General features: G+C 50.8%; 2 protein-coding genes across 2 annotated transcripts; one reads left to right on the top strand and one right to left on the bottom strand.

Moving 5' to 3' along the window:
* Window positions 1-65: 65 nt before the first annotated feature.
* On the top strand, window positions 66-16194 carry DFJ58DRAFT_844503 (P-loop containing nucleoside triphosphate hydrolase protein; the record flags this gene model as incomplete). Its single annotated transcript, XM_041393086.1, has 22 exons — window positions 66-379; window positions 429-932; window positions 982-2484; window positions 2603-2791; window positions 2842-4134; window positions 4196-5270; window positions 5324-7801; window positions 7882-8130; window positions 8242-8566; window positions 8619-8725; window positions 8778-8906; window positions 8961-9094; window positions 9132-9205; window positions 9379-9523; window positions 9630-12481; window positions 12583-12621; window positions 12711-12911; window positions 12963-13445; window positions 13513-14584; window positions 14632-15080; window positions 15133-15503; window positions 15577-16194. 22 exons carry the CDS (start codon window positions 66-68, stop codon window positions 16192-16194), a joined length of 14604 nt encoding a protein of 4867 aa, XP_041240146.1.
* A 179-nt stretch (window positions 16195-16373) lies between these two features.
* DFJ58DRAFT_805321 (Decaprenyl diphosphate synthase-like protein) lies at window positions 16374-17796 on the bottom strand. The gene is made up of 6 exons (XM_041391098.1): window positions 17575-17796; window positions 17380-17522; window positions 17188-17304; window positions 17036-17140; window positions 16834-16954; window positions 16374-16649 (listed from the first exon to the last, which is right to left on the bottom strand). The coding sequence occupies exons 1-6, from the start codon at window positions 17773-17775 to the stop codon at window positions 16530-16532; spliced, it is 807 nt and encodes a 268-aa protein (XP_041240145.1). The 5' UTR covers window positions 17776-17796; the 3' UTR covers window positions 16374-16529.
* Between the last annotated feature and the right edge of the window lie 105 nt (window positions 17797-17901).

Below are 17901 nucleotides of genomic sequence, written 5' to 3'. Positions count from 1 at the left end.
TTGACATAATCAGCAACAGAAACTAAATACTACATGCGCCAGCCAAAAGCTTCTTTATAAATCACATGGCCATGATGACCGCGGAAAACAAATTCGACCCGCTCAGGATCAATCTTGCAAAACAAAAACGCGCCCTCCGCGCTCTTCTGCCTCCCGATTCTTTTCATATCCAACATATAACAGAAGCGAACATACCAACCAACGCTCTATCCACGTTATCTCGCTTGCTAGCTGTCCCAGCTCTCACTCTGACTATCGCCGATCTGTTCAGACCTCTTTTGATTGATTTATGCGCCAGATGGCTTCACGACGATGACGATATCGAAGACAGGTTCATCGCATTTTGTCTCCTCATAGAGATTCATGAGGAGTTATATCCGTGCGTTTTGTTATCGCACTTGTGTTTTTCATCTCACGTCTGGTTCTAGATGCTTATATGCTTTCTTGCAAAAACCATGTCTATCCAAAGGACCACTTGCTTTCATAGCTGCGGCTACTTCTGTTGCTGAAATTGAAACCACTCGTCTGCACCGCATGTTGCTTGCATATTATCGCCTTCTCCGCGCTAATCGTCTCCTTCCCAAGCATCTACTATGGGACGGGTCGCTATTATCCAAACTACTCTTCCCGCCTCACCCTGACACAGGTATACGGTTGCTCGCTGCTCGGTGCTATGCGTCGCATGTTAGCATGGCAGAAATTGAGCGCGAGAGGCTTATCACCCATGTCCTCGGCGAGTTTTGCGGCGTTGATTGTCCAATTAACTATGGCCAGACTATCGACGGGACTGTCGTTGAGACCGACGGCTGGCTCGTGCCTACATTGGAAATAAAGCGTATTCATGATGCACGCGACGCTATTCTCGAAAGTTCCGATTTTTACTCTCTTGACGCAGAGGATGTATTGGAGCCTCTCTCGGAGACAGACTTGAGGTCTGTCGTCTGCTATATCATCGCAAAATGAGCCTAATGCTTCTGCTAGTCCCTGGGTTGCTAACATCCATGGTTTATTGATGCTCAAGTCATCTCCAACCATGCCTTCTCCTTCAGACATCATTGCAACACCTTCCGCTATCGCTGCTCTCCGTGAGATTGCAGCATACATCTCTCTTCGCTTGCCTATCCTCCTATCTTCCCCACCTTCCTCTGGAAAATCGCTCTTCACATCATATCTCGCTTCCAGATTACACCCGATGATGTCAGTCAACGAGCTCATCGTGACCGTTCATCTAGCCGACGCGTCCCTCGACCCTCGGGCTCTTCTTGGCTCGTACATTTCCTCACCAACACAACCTGGGACTTTTGAGTGGAAGGATGGTGTCCTTGTACGCGCACTGCGCGAGGGGCGCTGGCTGGTGCTTTCTGACATAGATCGTGCTAGCATGGAAGTTTTAGCCCTGCTGAAACCACTTGTCGAGAGTATGGGCCTTGGGAATTGGATTGGACACCGCGCAGGTATAGAGGTCCCCGGAAAGGGCCGCGTCGAGGCGCGTGAAGGTTTTGCCCTCTTTGCCACTCGATCGCTTGCTGTTGGGCACGGAAAGAAGGTGCCTCCCCCAACATTCTTTGGTTCACATAAATGGCATGAAGTGATGGTGGACGCACCAGACGCAGAAGAGGTTAGATCTATCATGGAAAGCAGGTTCCCGAAGATTGCGGGAGCTGCTGCGGCTCTTATCAAGGTCTGGGGTGATGTGCAAGCACTCGGCTCAACATCATCTTCCCGTCCTGTTGGCCTACGCGAACTTCAGAAGTTTTGTCAGCGAGTTGAGCGCCTCCTGCCGTCCAGCCACACAGTGGATGTGGACATGGGTAACGACATGCAGTTACCACTCTCAAACATCTTCCCCAATCCAAGCCTTCGTGAAGAAATATTCCTCGAGGCCCGTGATGTCTTTTTCGGTGCGGGCACTCTCACTGCGTCTGCGCGTGCACACTCCGCGCGGGTTTCCTCTGTTATTGGGGCACACTTGGATCTAGACGCAGAGCGGCAGGCATGGTTGCTTCTGAGACACACATCGGATTTCGAAATTGAGAAAGATGTGAACGGGGATGTGCTCGCCGCACGCTGTGGGCGCACACGTCTCCCCGCTCGTCCCGTGAAGGGCATGAGCACTGGTGCATCCTCACGACCATTCGCCCTGCACAAGCCAGCTCTGTTACTCCTCTCGCGCATCAGCACTGCACTCGCGCTGTCCGAGCCCGTCCTGCTTACTGGCGAGACTGGTACGGGTAAGACGAGCGCAGTAACATACCTTGCATCATTGCTGAGGCGTCCACTGATTTCCCTCAATCTCTCACACCAGACAGAAGCTTCGGATCTTCTGGGAGGTTTTCGTCCTGTTGACGCACGTGTCAGGGGGAGCGAGTTGATGGAACATTGGAGTGAGCTATTTGGGGGGAACGTTCAGCCGCAAGCGAAATGCGGGCTTCGAGGACGGTTTGAGGAAAGCTGTGAGGGAAGGACGGTGGAAGAGGGCTGTTGGTATGTGGAAGGAGAGTGGGAAGATGGCGAGGGAGAGAATTCGAGGCAAGGTTGAAGGAGATGTAGGGTATGTATTGACTTTAATTTGGTTTACTCCATGTCTGATCCCACTTTTTAGGGAGAACGACCCTGACGCGCCGAGGAAACGAAGGAAACTCGAGGCTGAGATGAAGGTCTCTGAATCGGACTGGGAACGGTTTGAGAAGGATGTGGATGAATTTGATCTTCAACATGCACAAGGGAAAGGCAAATTCACGTTTGATTTTGTGGAGGGTCCACTTGTGAAGGCTCTACGCGCTGGTGATTGGTATGTTGCAGTTGAGCTACCAACGGTTACGCTTCTCATACGATTTCTAGGATTCTCCTTGACGAGATCAACCTGGCAAGTCCCGAGACGCTAGAATGTATTACAGGCCTCCTGCGCGGTCCAACAGCCTCCATCACGCTTACCGAGCAAGGCTCTCTGTCTGCTGTCCCACGGCATCCTGATTTCCGTCTCTTCGCATGCATGAACCCCGCTACTGACGTCGGCAAGAAGGACCTCCCGCCCACCATCCGTGCGCGCTTCACAGAAATTGATGTCCCTCCCCCCGATGCAGATCGCGAAACTCTTATCAGCATTGTTTCACAGTATATTGGAGCAAGTGCGGTCGGTGATAAAGGTGCTGTGATGGATGTTGCAGAGTTCTACATCTCTGTCAAGGGTGCAGAGCTCGCAGATGGCTCAAACAAGAAGCCACATTACAGTATGCGCACGCTTGCGAGAGCCCTGACGTTTGCTGCAGATATTGCAGGGCTGTTCGGGTTGCGACGGGCGCTTTGGGAGGGGATGTTGATGGCATTCACTATGGTGTTAGACGGGGGAAGCGCGGAAACTGTAACCGCCCTTGCACAGAAGCATATCCTTGCTGGTGTCCGCAATCCTCGATCGTTGCTTGCTAGGGAACCGAATTTTTCTCCTGGGCGGTCTATAGAAGAATCCACCAAGTTTGGACCGTTTCATCTAGAGAAGGGACCACTCCCTGAGGATCCCATGGAGGAATATATCATGACACCATCAGTCGAGAAGAAGCTCATCGACCTCGCAAGAATCGTCTTGACTCGACGCTTTCCTGTGTTGATTGAAGGACCCACCTCAGCAGGCAAAACGAGTGCAGTGGAGTATCTCGCTCGCAGAACCGGCCACCGCTTTATCCGCATCAACAACCATGAGCACACTGACGTGCAGGAATACCTCGGCTCATACGTTTCTGATCCTGCTACCGGCAAGCTCGTGTTCAAAGATGGCTTGCTCGTCCATGCTCTCCGACATGGACATTGGATCGTACTGGATGAGCTGAATTTGGCACCTACAGACGTGTTGGAAGCTCTTAATCGGCTGCTAGATGACAACCGGGAGCTTGTCGTTCCGGAGACACAAGAGGTCATTCGCCCACATCCACACTTTATGCTATTCGCAACGCAAAATCCCCCTGGCCTATATGCAGGGAGGAAGGTTTTGTCTCGTGCCTTCCGAAACCGTTTCCTCGAAGTTCACTTCCAGGATGTGCCCCAAGCTGAGCTTGAAACTATTCTCTGCCAGCGTTGTCGTATTGCGCCTTCCTATGGCCAGAAAATCGTCAGCGTGTTCCGTGAATTGCAGAAAACGTCGTCAGTCGAGTCGCGTTTTCGAGAGCAAGCAAGGTTTTGCAACTCTTCGTGATCTCTTTAGGTGGGCCGGTCGTGATGCAGTGGGTTATCAGGAGTTAGCAGAGAATGGGTATATGCTACTTGCGGAACGTGCACGACGCGAGGACGACAAAGTCGTGGTGAAGGAGGTCATAGAATCCATCATGAAAGTCCGCATCGACGAGCGGACGATCTACGATATTCATTCCACAATGGGGGATGCACAGACCTTTTTAGGATGCCCCATACCGCCAGACTCGCAGGTCGTCTGGACGAGTGCGATGCAACGGCTCTTTGTCCTGGTGTCACGTGCTCTACGGTTCAATGAACCTGTGCTTTTGGTGGGAGAGACAGGTTCCGGAAAGACATCTGTCTGTCAGCTTTATGCGGAAGTCGTCTCCAAGCATTTGTATACACTAAACTGCCACCAAAACACAGAAACCGCAGACCTTATCGGTGGCTTGCGACCTGTACGCAACCGTGCATCAGCCGAGGCCAATATCATCCGTGATGCTAATGCCATCCTTGAGCGCGCGGGCATTGACGACATACCTTCTGATTCCCAACAACTGTTGTCCCGAATAAACACGCTCCTTAAGGCGGGCAAGGATTTGGACCCGTCGTTCCTGACTCCCTTACGCGATATTCAGGAGAACCTCAACCGGATCTGCTGCTTGTTTGAATGGCATGATGGGCCGTTAGTTCGCGCAATGCGTGAAGGACACGTTTTCCTTCTCGACGAGATCTCCCTTGCCGATGATTCTGTTCTAGAACGTCTGAACAGCGTCCTGGAACCTGGCCGCACGATCGTGCTTGCAGAACGTGGCGGTGTTGATGGTGATTATCCCGCCATACATGCTTCCAATGATTTCAAGTTGCTTGCTACCATGAATCCCGGCGGTGATTATGGGAAGAAAGAGCTATCTCCTGCTCTACGAAACCGCTTCACGGAGATTTGGGTACCAGCCGTAACCAGTCAGGCGGATTTGCGGTTGATTGTCGACTACTCATGGAAGCACGACTCCATGAAGCCGTTCACGGGTCCGCTCCTGCAGTTTACTGACTGGCTTCGGGATAGAGTTCACGACCCTGCTATTTGCTCCCTGCGAGATATATTGGTAGGCGTCCCTTTCATCAGTGTCGGCCATTCGTGCTCATCTGTATTTTCTAGGCTTGGGTGACATTTACTAATGCTGCGTATTCTGGCAGCGCAGAAAACCTCCATGTTACCGGCAGAAATATTCGTATGTTGGAATTGTGTGTTCAGGCAATTTGGTTGTTGACAATATCCCAGCATCATGCGGCTCACATGACTTTCCTCGACGGTCTTGGATCCTTGCCACAGCTAGCTTCTTACTCGTCTGATGCGCTGAGTCAGCTGAGGAATGACGCCATTGAGAAGCTGCAGATGCTCATGCCTTTCGAAGAAGCCGAACAGTCGTACGCTTTTGATGCATCGAACTTCGTGCAACTTGGGTCTTTTGCCATCCCTAAAGGCCCATTAATATCGGTATTGCATAACTTCAATCTGCAGGCGCCGACTGCTCGTGAGAACGCAATGCGAGTGGTCAGGGCATGTCAGGTCTCCAAGCCGGTCCTCCTGGAAGGCAGTCCAGGTGTCGGAAAAACCAGTTTGATCGCTACTCTTGCCATGCTTTCAGGATATCATCTCTGTCGGATCAATCTGTCCGACCAAACGGATCTCATGGATCTTTTTGGTTCTGATCTTCCCGTTGAGAATGGCTCTCCCGGAGAATTCGCCTGGAAAGATGCCGAATTTTTGACAGCCATGCAAGAAGGACATTGGGTTCTCCTCGATGAGATGAATCTCGCACCCCAGGCTATCCTCGAGGGGCTTAATGCTGTTCTAGACCACCGAGGTACTGTTTACATTCCCGAGCTTGGGAGATCCTTCGTTCGGCATCCCGCTTTCCGTGTTTTCGCGGCACAAAATCCACTCCAACAGGGAGGAGGTCGCAAGGGACTTCCAAAGTCTTTTCTGGACCGGTTCACGAAGGTCTATATTGAGGAGCTATCTCCCGAGGATCTTCTTCTTGTCTGCCGAGAACGTTTCAAGGGTTGTGATGAGGACATGCTACGCGCCATGATCGCATACAACAACCGCCTGAACCAGGAAGTTGTACACAGGAGGACTTTTGGTCGCGATGGCAGTCCTTGGGAATTCAACCTTCGCGATGTTCTCCGCTGGGGAGAGCTATTGCAATCATCGCCCATTTCACATCATCCTCGAGATTTCTTGCGAGTCATCTACCTCAGCAGGTTCAGGACTCTCGCCGATCGTAACTGCGCCCAACAATTGTTCGATCAAACCTTTTCTCCATCTAGTCCGACTATCCTTCATAATCCGCATCCTGTCATATCATCGTCACACTTCCGTGTCGGTCACTACCTCGTAGAGCGACGTAACAATACCCTTAGCGTTCGACCCAGGTGCCTACTACAAGCACACTTAGCTATGCTAGAAGCCATTGGGGCATGTCTCTCAAGGTCGTGGTTAGTCGTTGTTACAGGACGACACGACAGCGGTAAGTCGGAACTCATCCGTACTGTCGCTGACCTTTCAGGGAATATCCTTCATGAGATAACCATCACGAGTTCCACTGATACCATGGATATTCTTGGAGGTTTCGAGCAAATGGACCATCATACGCGGGTACTTGCTCTCGTTAAAGACATTATCGGTTTTGGCGAAAGTCGTTCTAGATGCCTGTCTAGCTGTGCCACTGATCACCAGACTTTTCTTTCGCTTCTCCTCGAGTTACATTCATCACCTCCTCCATCCTCCAACTCCCTGCTCCGTTCTGCAGCACAAGTACTATCATCCTTTGCTGACGATCATTCTTCGGATGAAGCGCGGGCCTTATTGTATCGCGTTCAACAATTATCGTCCGCAGTGACATCAAGTGGCCAATTTGAATGGGTCGATGGACCTCTCGTACGCGCAATCAAGCAAGGACATTGGATAGTTCTGGACGGCGCGAATCTCTGTAATCCTTCCGTCCTCGATCGACTGAACTCTCTTTGTGAACCTGGTGGAGTTCTCGTTCTCAGCGAGAGAGGATATGTCAATGGTGCTGTACAAACGCTCAAACCGCATCCCAACTTTCGCATGTTTATGACATCTGACCCTCGATATGGCGAGCTATCGCGTGCGATGCGAAATCGTGGTATTGAAGTGTCATTGGCTGCTTCCTTCTCTTCAGAAGACGAACTTCGCCTCCGACTTCATCGCCGACTTCCTACGACCGTGTTAGACACAGGTCCTCCTTTTGCTGTGACACTCGAGCTTGCACGCAGAGGAATTTACTACACTCATCGCGGGGAAGGTAGCGACTCATGGCCGTCTGGGTTAGTTGAAGAAGAGTCTTCCACATCTTCATTGATCACTCTGGCACCGTTCCTTCGACCATCCAAACCGGACCTGCGCGCTATGATTCATTTCATACTAAGGACCATCTCTTTGAATGTGACTCCTTCGTTGCGGCGCTTTATGAAGCTGGCAATGCCTCCGTGCTCATCACAGTCTATTTTGGACGATGCCCTTTCCTCGGGAGCTTTCAAGCTCTTTGCTGAGTGGCGAAAAGATCTCCTCGCTTCCCGAGTGACGAATGACGCTATTACAGCTCTGGTTAGTGTTCGCTACATCCGTGCTGGGTCTAGTGCACGCCGCACTATTTGCATGTACTCAATACGTCTGTTGAAATATAGCCAGTGGATACTTTCATGGTCTGTCCGCCATGCAAGTTCTGCAATCATGAAAACGGACATCACCCAATACACTTGATGCTCCTTCAAACTTTGAACTTAATCGCTGCAATATTTATCGATGACACCGAGCGAACTGAGGTGCCACAAGAACTGCATGGCATAGGTGCGAGCAAGATGACTTTACCAACACGTCAGCACCATCCGACATACTTACGACTGTTGGATGCTATTCGTGAAGTTTTGGAAGAGGTGCGTAGAGCAGCTGAGGAGGTTTTCAACCAAATCGTTGGAAGATCTCAAGTTCAGGTTAGATTTCAATTTGCCATTGTTATGCTAATTGTTGTATTGAACGGTCATTAGCTGGTGGACCTTGAACTCGCCCTCAAACTACTTAGTATTTCCAGGCAACTCCGACGATCAGGAACGGGCACATATGTCGATTACTCCTCAATACAGGCATGCTCTAGGTCAATCGTTGCCGCATTGCAATCACGGGGTCCAGCGTTTGAACGTCTCGCAAGTGTTTCTGCTGTGTTGGATGAGGCAGTTTCCCCCACCTCTGGACTAGGCTTGACAGACATGTGGACGCATTTGTTCGCACCGACGACTATCGAAGTCTCGCTTCCAGAGATCAGAAGTCTCGAGTATGCCTCTGGGCAACTACATCAAGGCTTAAATCAGCACAGTATGATTTTTTTATTTACGCTCGGCACATTCTCATCATCAATCCCCAATAGTCCGCCGCAGACAAATTCTAGAAGTCTTATCCCTTTATACCCTTCCGCTCATGAGCATAGTATCCATCGACTTAGATATGGAATTGGCACACACGGTAAAAGAAAAGGTTTGGTCCGATTATTCTTCCAGCGCGCACACTGCTGAAATGAAAATTCTAGGTTGCTTTGAATTTCCAAGGGGGCAATGATTCTTTCAAGCGACATGCCGACCCCTCTCTCCTTATATGCGAATTGCCCTGGTTGAGTGACATTCGTGAGGCCTTGTCATCGTCATCATCATCATCATCGGTAAGTTGCGATTTGGTGCTGCCTTTGCAGGATATTCATGATGACATTTTATAGATCATTCCTTCTGTCATAAAACGCTTGATTGACGTAGCATGTGAGGAACCACGCGAGGATCTCATTCGCTTTGCATCGTATCAGCATTTCATATGGGCGCATGACGCAGGAGGGGGAGGCAAGCGCGCCACTATGTCCCTCACATGCGACATGAACTGAATTCTTGATTAGTTCCCACGCATCTCTTGACTGCTTTGCAGACTCGATGGCTTGCAAGTCTGTGGAATTCAAGTGTGACCCAGGCTGTGAGTGATTGTAACGTGACCTCTGCATACATATTCAGTGACTTACGAGATCCTACGCAGGAAATTCTTGATGGACCGGATGTTCTCCTCTGCCCGACTCTTCTTCGGGTCTCCATAGAACTGAAGTATAAAACTTTGCTTCTATCTGTATCATGTGCTCATCCACCGCTTAGTCAAGCACGGAGCGTTTCACTATCTTCCCTCGAAGGGCACGAGGGTTCTGTTTGTCGTCACCTACGGCTGCTCTCTATGCAATGTGTTGTTCATGAGTCGCGGGTACAACAATTGTCAGCATTCATGTATCAATGCATTTTATCCGTAAGTGAACCGGCGGTCACTATCGCAGTTCTCCTCTAATCGCCCATCAGGTTACATCTTGCTTCGCTTCATCATTTGATGATGTTAGCTGGCAAACCATGCTTAGATCTCCTGTCAATAGCAGCGCCTTCCCCATGACAATGTTGTCTCTCCTCGAAAGTTCCAAGCACGAGCCCTTGAAAGCAGCTATCCATCTGTTTCTGCGCCCCAACCTCATACGGTTCGCAACCGACCGCCAGCCACGAGACGTGATGATGGCTCGCTTAGGACATTGCTATATTTCCCTCAGCAGAGTGATTCTTAACCTATTCATTCCTGATCTTCCGGTAGACCCCGCAGCCGTGATCCATCGTTTAGCGGAATATTCGCAAGAAGAGACTGATTTTATGTCTACCCAGTCGTCTCTCCATAAAGCATGGGAACACCGAACTGCTGGCAATCTATTCAACAGTGTTATACAATATCTCGATGCTTTATCCGAAGCAGAACACAAAAATCTTCCCTTGGGTTCCTCAAACCTTCCCCGACGACCTGATGGTAACCGCATTCACGCATTTTGGTCCGAGGTTTCGCAGCTTCAAAGTCAAGTCATCCAACCCAGCAAGGTCGATGATTTAACTGCCGTTCTTGAAACCGGCGATCCTTCTGCTTTCGCGCGCGAATCTGTGATGCAGGAATCAATATCCGGGTTTTGTCAACGGATGGACAATCTCTACCACGACTTTAGAGATATTGCAAAAATTATCCACATGGCGCTCCTCCTCCTCCGTCTCGGAATCCGACTTGTTCGCTGTTCTGCGCAGCAAATGTCCTACGCACAGCATACTCAACAGAACATAGTCGCTGCTTCCCTGGTGACATATCCATCTCTTCGCAGTGCGCAACTGTTACAAACGCAACTTGAACAAGGAGCTGCATCCGGAGCATCCGCTTCTGACCAAGTCCTACTGCATGTGTCAGCCATAGGTCTCCATGCTGCCATGTCGGGCCTCGCTCCCCACGCTGCTGCTGTCCATGCGGCATATGAGCAGGCATTCAGACTCTGGACTATGGACCGCACTCGCCAAGACGAGAAGGAACATGATGACTCATCGCTATACAGACGTAGCGCCCTTAATCATGATGCCTCCACAGAAGTTGAAGCGGAACAGAAAGAGTTTTTGGAGCTGTTCCCGACATTTGAGGACGCACTCGCTAGTCCTGACGGCATACCCAACAAGACTCACGAAAAGCCCTCTGAGTTCTTTAGTGTTTCTGCAGCCGAAACGCTGCTGGGGATGCACTTCGGACTCGCTGGAGTTGCTAGTATCGGTATCAGTGTTGGAGGTCCCAATACGAGGTTTAATTCATCTCGTCGGTCGGTTCTGAACACGCTCCTCGACAGTCGATATCCCACTCTCCCAGACACCCTTGACGATGATTCGTTGCACGAACAACTTTCTTTGGTTCACGACCATCTTCTTACGCTGAAGTCTCAAGAGTGCATCACCGGACAGCTCTTCAACTTCTACACTGACGGGAATATTAGAGAGGCGAAGAAGGCCCTTGCAACGGTGGACTCTCTTAGAATGCGATTGATCGCGCTCGTCGAAGACTGGCCGGATCAGATGGTTTTACAGCACCTGAAAGACCGCTGCGATGCGTTCTTGGCCCTGGACATAAACAGTCCCATTGCCAAACTGTTGTCCGGCCTGGAACAAATCATACTGCAGACAGACGGCTGGGAAATGTACGCACACCGTGGAAATAGCCTCAGGGCACATCAGCAAGAGTTGACAATGCTCGTCGTAGAATGGAGACGCTTGGAACTGTCGTGCTGGAAAGTGCTATTACAGTCTCAGTCTGACTCGTTCGTCAAAGGAGTGTCGGAATTTTGGTTCCGGCTGTATGATCTCACAGTGCGTGGCACGCTTAGTGCAGCTCATGAGGATGGCCCCGCTACTGGAGTTCTCCAACAATATCTCAGGCAACTACCATCGCTCCTGGACGACTTCATGCATTCCAGCGCTCTAGGTCAATTCCAGGTCAGGTTGGATCTCCTCGAGACTTTCAGGGTCATCGTCGGTCATATCGCGTCTACGTTGGATGGATGGCAGCGCAATGCTCTCAAACGCGTCGAACTTGTCTTGGCGTCCACTCGGAGATACTATCAATTGTTTGCAGCCCAGCTAGCCGGATCTCTGGCGGACCAAAGAGGAGGACTTGAGAAAGATGTTCAGGCATTCATAAAGCTCGCCAGCTGGAAAGACGTCAATGTTCAAGCCCTGAAGCAAAGTGCTCAGCGAACGCATCATCAACTCTACAAGCTGATCCGCAAATTCCGGGAGATCTTGCGTCAGCCCATCGCTGGGCGCATGTTGCCAACATTCGCTGGTGATGCTGAATGCACCCAGTCAATAGATGCTCTGGATTACTCGGGAGATCCGCTCTCCATAGCATGCACTCTGCAGCGCGGCGACTCTCCACAACCGAACGAAACCCATTCCACTCCTTCTCACCTGGCCAATTTAAACCAGACACTCGCGAGATTCCATGGGCTTATGAACAGTCGTATTCGGGCTTTCCTACGCCGACGTCTCCCTCATCATGTTGACCAACTTGCGGTCGAAATCATCCTCACCGCACGAGACCTAGCAGCAGAAGGCGTGCCCCTAGATCTTTCTAAGGAGAAACGAGAAAAATACGTGAAGGGCCTGTTGGTTCGCAAGAGGAAGGCTTTGAGCGATCTCCTGAAGGAGCTCAAACGTGCTGGTCTCGCTGCCAATGTCAAACCAGAAGTGCTCGCCGAGCTCAGAGATGAATGCTGGATACGAGAGCAACCGTCGATGCCTCCAGAAAGCTCAGTACATGTTGAGAAGGGGGAGTATTACTTCGACCGCCTTCGTGGTGCTCTTCCGGCAGTCAGAGTCTTGGTTTCTCATCATCACTCAGACATAAGCACTCGCGATCTGCTTCGAGGTATTACCTTCGTGGAGTCTGGTTATTCATTAGCTCTTAAGGCGAGGTCTTCGTAAGTCAACAGATTTTTGATGACACCCTTGCTTACCGTAAGTCTCCAGGCTGTCAACAGCCTTTCAGTGTTTCATCAACATCAAACGGTGCGCGGAGCGCCTTCAGACCCTCGTCGAAGCACCTCTACTTGTCACCAAAGGATTCTCGCCCTCTCGTCTGATACATCTATGTCAAGCACTCGGCAACGCCGTGCATGCTTTTGAAGAACTTCTCCAAGGAATCCGCCTTTTCATCGAGATTCAGGAAGACCAGGGCGCTGCACCATCAGTCATGGTTGAGGTCCAATCAGTTTATGCCAAGACACGACTTCTTCATGACCGTGCTTCGGAGGTTTTCCAGGGAAGCCAGTGCACAATGCCTACGGTGCTGCCTGGCGGTGGGTAGTTTCCTCACAGACATAGTCACAAGCTGATTATTTGCCCAACAGTTGAGCACGCCACTATTAAAGAAGCTGATGAACATTTCCGTGCCATTCCCGACTACCTCCAAAAGATGAGAACGACGGAGCCACGACTCAGCTACATCTTGTCTCCCATCGAGCACTGGCTTCGTGATCAATACCTTTCTACAGATGCCGAGACAGCATCCGGAGCTGCAGAGTCATTGGGTGCGGATGTCATAATCGAGACGCTTTTGGTTACAGTGCAATCCCTTTTGAAAAGATGTCCGGAAGGATCTACCGACGAGCCTCTTGATGATGAAGCCCAGGATAATTTCATCCGTGAGGACTTGCACACGATTTCATGCTTCACCCAATCCTTGGACCTTCAAGTCCTCTTGGAACGGCTGGATGTTATGACGACCCATCTTTCCTCCCTTTCTCAATCCGACATTCAGGCAAGCCTTCGGCGCCTCCTTCCCTTTCTCCAGTGCTACATTTCTTTCGTGGGAGAACACCTCGTGGTGCACAGTCAGTGGACAAAGGCCCTCTTCAAGCTTGACTTCATCGTTTCCTCTGTCATGCATACCATCGCTAGGCAAGGCTTTTGTTTGCCCCCGGATGCAACTGATTCAGGTGACGGCGAAGGTGGCACCGAGACTAACGGTGGAGTGGGGCCTAGGTGAGGGAACGGGATTGGAGAACGTAAGTAAGGAGATCGAGGATGAAAGTCAGGTTGAAGGATTGAAGGGGGATCAAGGTGAAGCCCAAGATGACCAGGCGCACGGAGCTGATGATAATACCATCGAGATGAGCGAGGATATTGGTGGGGAGATGGAAGATGTGCCAGACGATGGAGCTCAGGACGGAGATCAGGAAGAAGATGATGGCGATGAGCAGGAGGAGCCGGATGAGCAGCTGGGGAAACTTGATGCAGGTGATCCGAATGCAGTCGACGAAAAGCTATGGGGCGACGAATCTGCGGAATCAGATTCTGCGGACCAGGACCAGGTCCCTCAAGATCGCTCAGAAATGCAGGAGAAGGAGTCAGAGGTTGTAGCCAATGAGCACAACCAATCAAAGAAAGAGGGTGGCAAGGAGAAGGAGGAAAAGAAAGATGGAACGATGGATGAAAAAAGTGAGGAGATCGAAGAAGGCGAAGAACCCGACGAAAACTCGGAGGCCCCAAATGCGAATGGCGCGCCCATGGATGAGTACATTCCCGATGCCAACACCCTGGATCTGCCTGATGACATGGCTCTGGAGCCCGACGAACAAGGGGATCAAGGAGGACTCGATATGGGAGATGAAATGGATACGGAGCTGGATGAAGATGAACAACACGCCGACGAGATGGAGGAAACGGACCAACTCGGAAAACACGAGTCCCCAGAGGATGTACCGGAGCCTGAATCGCAAGAAAACCAGCTGCCAGATCAGCCTCCCAAAGCTGCAGACAATGCAGACAATGTAGAGGAAGACGTCGAGGAAGGCGCTGTCGCTCAGCCAGATGTCTCGCCTGGAAGCGGAGACGCTGGGAACAAGGACAACGAGCCGCAGGCTAATGATAGTGCACAACAAGGGCAGGCTGGCGACGCATCTGGTGATGAAATGAAGGACGATGCCGCAGCAGCTGAACAGAGTATCAACGAGACTTCCGAAGAATCGAAGTACGTCCACTTATCTATGCAGAAACCTGTATCTGACTTGTGACCAGGCCAAGAGATGATGCTGAACCCTCAAAGCCACGGTCTTCTACCGATACTGCCACGAAACCGGGTACATCAGCGGAGGGCACGCAGCATGGTGGAGCCTATGCCCGCCAACACACCGAAGTCACTACGAACCCTATCCGCAACCTTGGTGATGCACTCAAAGAGGTACAACAGCGCTTCGAAGATATCCTGGGCGGCGGGGAGTCTTCCCCTCTTGCCGCAGACCAAGCTGCTGAGCAGGTGGAGTATGCAGATGCGGACGAGGAAATGCAGGCTCTGGGTGCGGCAGGCGAGGAGCAGGTCGCGAAGCTGAATGAGCTAAGGCTTGTTGATGAGGAAACAGAGGCAGTTGCGCTACCCATGGACATCGATGCTCCCCCCACGGATGAGCTCGCGCCACCGCCACAGCCATTGGCCTCATTGCATACGGAGCCAGCGACTGAGGGAGCACGTCCAGACATCGAAGGCGCTATAACTCAGTTTGAAAACGCGCTCTGGTGCAGACCCCGAACATGTTTCCTCACGCCGCGATCCTTCGTCCTCACAAGCGGATGTCGATGAAGACATGGAACAGTCCGGTCCAGACAGCTCCTTTGAAAACATAGAGGCGGCCCTCCGGACCTGGCAGGATTCAGGCTATACTTGCGAAGACGCCGAGTCTCTTTGGCGGCTTTACACATCCCTCACACACGACCTCTCTTACGCTCTTTGCGAACAATTGCGCCTTATCCTTGCACCCACCTTGGCCACTCGTCTCAAAGGCGACTACCGGACAGGCAAAAGGCTCAACATGAAGAAGATCATCCCTTACATCGCCTCTGACTACACCAAGGACAAGATCTGGCTTCGGCGCACGCGCCCCCAGCCAGCGCGAGTACCAAGTCCTTCTTGCACTCGACGACAGCCGCAGCATGGCAAGTTCTCGCAGCGTACATCTTGCTTATCAGACACTTGCCCTCGTGAGCAACGCCATGGGAAAACTTGAGGTCGGCGACGTTGCAATTGCTAGATTCGGCGAGGGCATGGAGTTACTTCATGGCTTCGACGAAGGACCATTTACGGATGCTGCTGGTGCAAAAACGCTCGGCGCGTTCAGATTTGAACAGCGTGCAACGAACGTCCTGGATATGGTAGAGACGAGCCTCCAGGTGCTAGAGAGCGCCAGGGAAAGAAGGGCCACCGGGTCGGCAAGTGCAGGTGAACTATGGCAACTCGAGATCATCATTTCGGACGGTATCTGTCAGGATCACGAGCGTTTGCGGCAGGTGCTGAGACGGGCAGCAAGCCAACGCGTCATGATCGTGTTCATCATTATTGACTCACTGCACTCGACCTCCACTTCTGGGCAAGGGCAAACACAAGACGCTTCTGCTGTACAGAACTCGATCGTTTCGATGAATCAAGTTGCCTACACGATGATCAACGGGCGCATGGAGCTTCAGGTGGAGAGGTATCTGGATTCTTTCCCATTTGATTACTACGTTGTGTTACGAAGCGTTGAGGCACTGCCTGAAGTACTGTCAGATACGCTTAGACAGTTTTTCGAAAGGATCTCGGAAGAGTAGAATACATACATCGTTGGCCTAATTATAAGTTTCGCGTCGATATTGTTGTACATATATTTGTGATACACTGAATTGTTTCCGTACCAGTGCCAGTTGAAATCAAACCACGCCACGTCTGCAACTTTGCCGTATCATAAATCTCTGCATATCTCCAGGTTGAAGCTGAGTAAAAGTACAGTCAACAAAGGAGCTCACGAAGGTAGAAAACAACAAGGAATTTGACCAAGCGATGTTAGTTAATGACACGGTAAAATAAGAATATCTGGTACTACAATGCCCACTACACTGGCAAGCACCTAGTAGGAATTCTGATAAGCCTCGCACCTATTAAACCTTCAACTACTCGATCGTGCCCACACCTTCCGCTGGTAATCTAGTAAAATGGGCACAAAATCCCAGAGGTCGAAGTCGGGCCAATAGGTATTTACCATATGAATCTGCGTGTTTTCGCAGCACTGTTGAGAAGTACGAATGAGTTTGATGAAAACAACGTTTCGAGTGAGTATACGTCTGCCATTTTCACCGACGTCAAGAAAAATAATGACCACTTCTTTGAAATGGGAGATGGAAGACAAACAAGTAAAATGAAAAGAGATTGGTGATAGGCATACGAAAGACAGGGAAGGAACAGAAACATACCTGCCACTGCAGAAAACCACTCAATCGCTTCACGCCACTCGTGCGAATGAAAATGTCGAGCGGCGGGCTGCCCCCAAGCGAAGTCATGAGGTTTTCCTCGATAGTTTGTTCTGTGATCAATCTGCGTGTATTGGTTAGCATGAAACACGTGACGGGAGAAGTCACAAATTAAAACCACGGCCAAGGAAAGATCTGTGCTCACGAAGAATCAAAGTTCTCTTTATCAAGGGCCTGCTGCACGACGGATTGTACCGCTAACGTTATCTCATGCCGCGAGGCATATGGTGCGCAGACATTTAATATTGCTCTGTCGGAGTGTGTTCAGGATAGAAGACGAGGGTAAGGGGGACATACCTATTATTCTGACGCGTCATTCCCTCCGCTTTATCAATTGCGACTTGCACATGCATAGGTAGCAACTCGCGATGGCCAAGTACGTTGAGGCGTACACCATACTGGCTTAAGAGAGCACTGAAGAGTTATCGCAGGCAGTGACGTCAGGCGGGCAAGCACTTGAACTGCAATGTATTTAACGTAAAATCTCACCCATTCTGTGCAATTTCTACGAGCCTCTCTTCTGCTAGTTTCATGAGCGCGCCGACCTCGTCGGGTGGTCTATTAAAGTTTTCGATCGCAAAGGCATAGACTGTGACACAGCGTATGTCAAGACGCATGCATATCTCTAATATCTGTGACCCATGTTAAAGAAACTCCACGACTGAAGCAGGATCAAAGATGTACCCGCTTGAGTGTATGGAACCCGTCTGAATGACCCTCGACTGCGCGACGGCCGGTGAGACGTGCAAAGCGGCGGTTACCGTCCATTTCGAAGGCCACATGACGTGGGATAGGGCCTGCAGAAAGAACACGAAGGAGTAGAATCACGAGTTGGGCCTTGATGAAGGTGAGCAAGGACACTGTCCAGCCCAGGATCCATGTCATTGTGAACGTGGCTTCTAGGCAATAATAAATGAACACAGCCACATACATTCACGCCGATTTCGGCGATTGGTCGAGTTACGCGGCCACTATAGACCTGCCAGTGTGTGTTTCAGTTACTGTTTCAGT

Source organism: Suillus subalutaceus (genome assembly GCF_016647625.1).
Source record: "Suillus subalutaceus strain FC151 chromosome Unknown DFJ58scaffold_112, whole genome shotgun sequence".
In the NCBI taxonomy this organism is placed as follows: domain Eukaryota; kingdom Fungi; phylum Basidiomycota; class Agaricomycetes; order Boletales; family Suillaceae; genus Suillus; species Suillus subalutaceus.
The sequence above is the reverse complement of the archived record's forward strand: the minus strand, read 5'-3'. Positions and strand labels throughout refer to the sequence as shown.

What these genes read in the sequence shown, in the direction of transcription:
- DFJ58DRAFT_805321 (XM_041391098.1), bottom strand. Translation starts at nt 17,775, where the DNA reads ATGACATGGATCCTGGGCTGGACAGTGTCCTTGCTCACCTTCATCAAG. An exon ending in ATGACGCGTCAGAATAATAG is followed by an intron (nt 17,141 to 17,187) that starts GTATGTCCCCCT and finishes ACACTCCGACAG; the next exon opens with AGCAATATTAAATGTCTGCG. An exon ending in GTGGTTTTCTGCAGTGGCAG is followed by an intron (nt 16,650 to 16,833) that starts GTATGTTTCTGT and finishes ACTTCTCAACAG; the next exon opens with TGCTGCGAAAACACGCAGAT.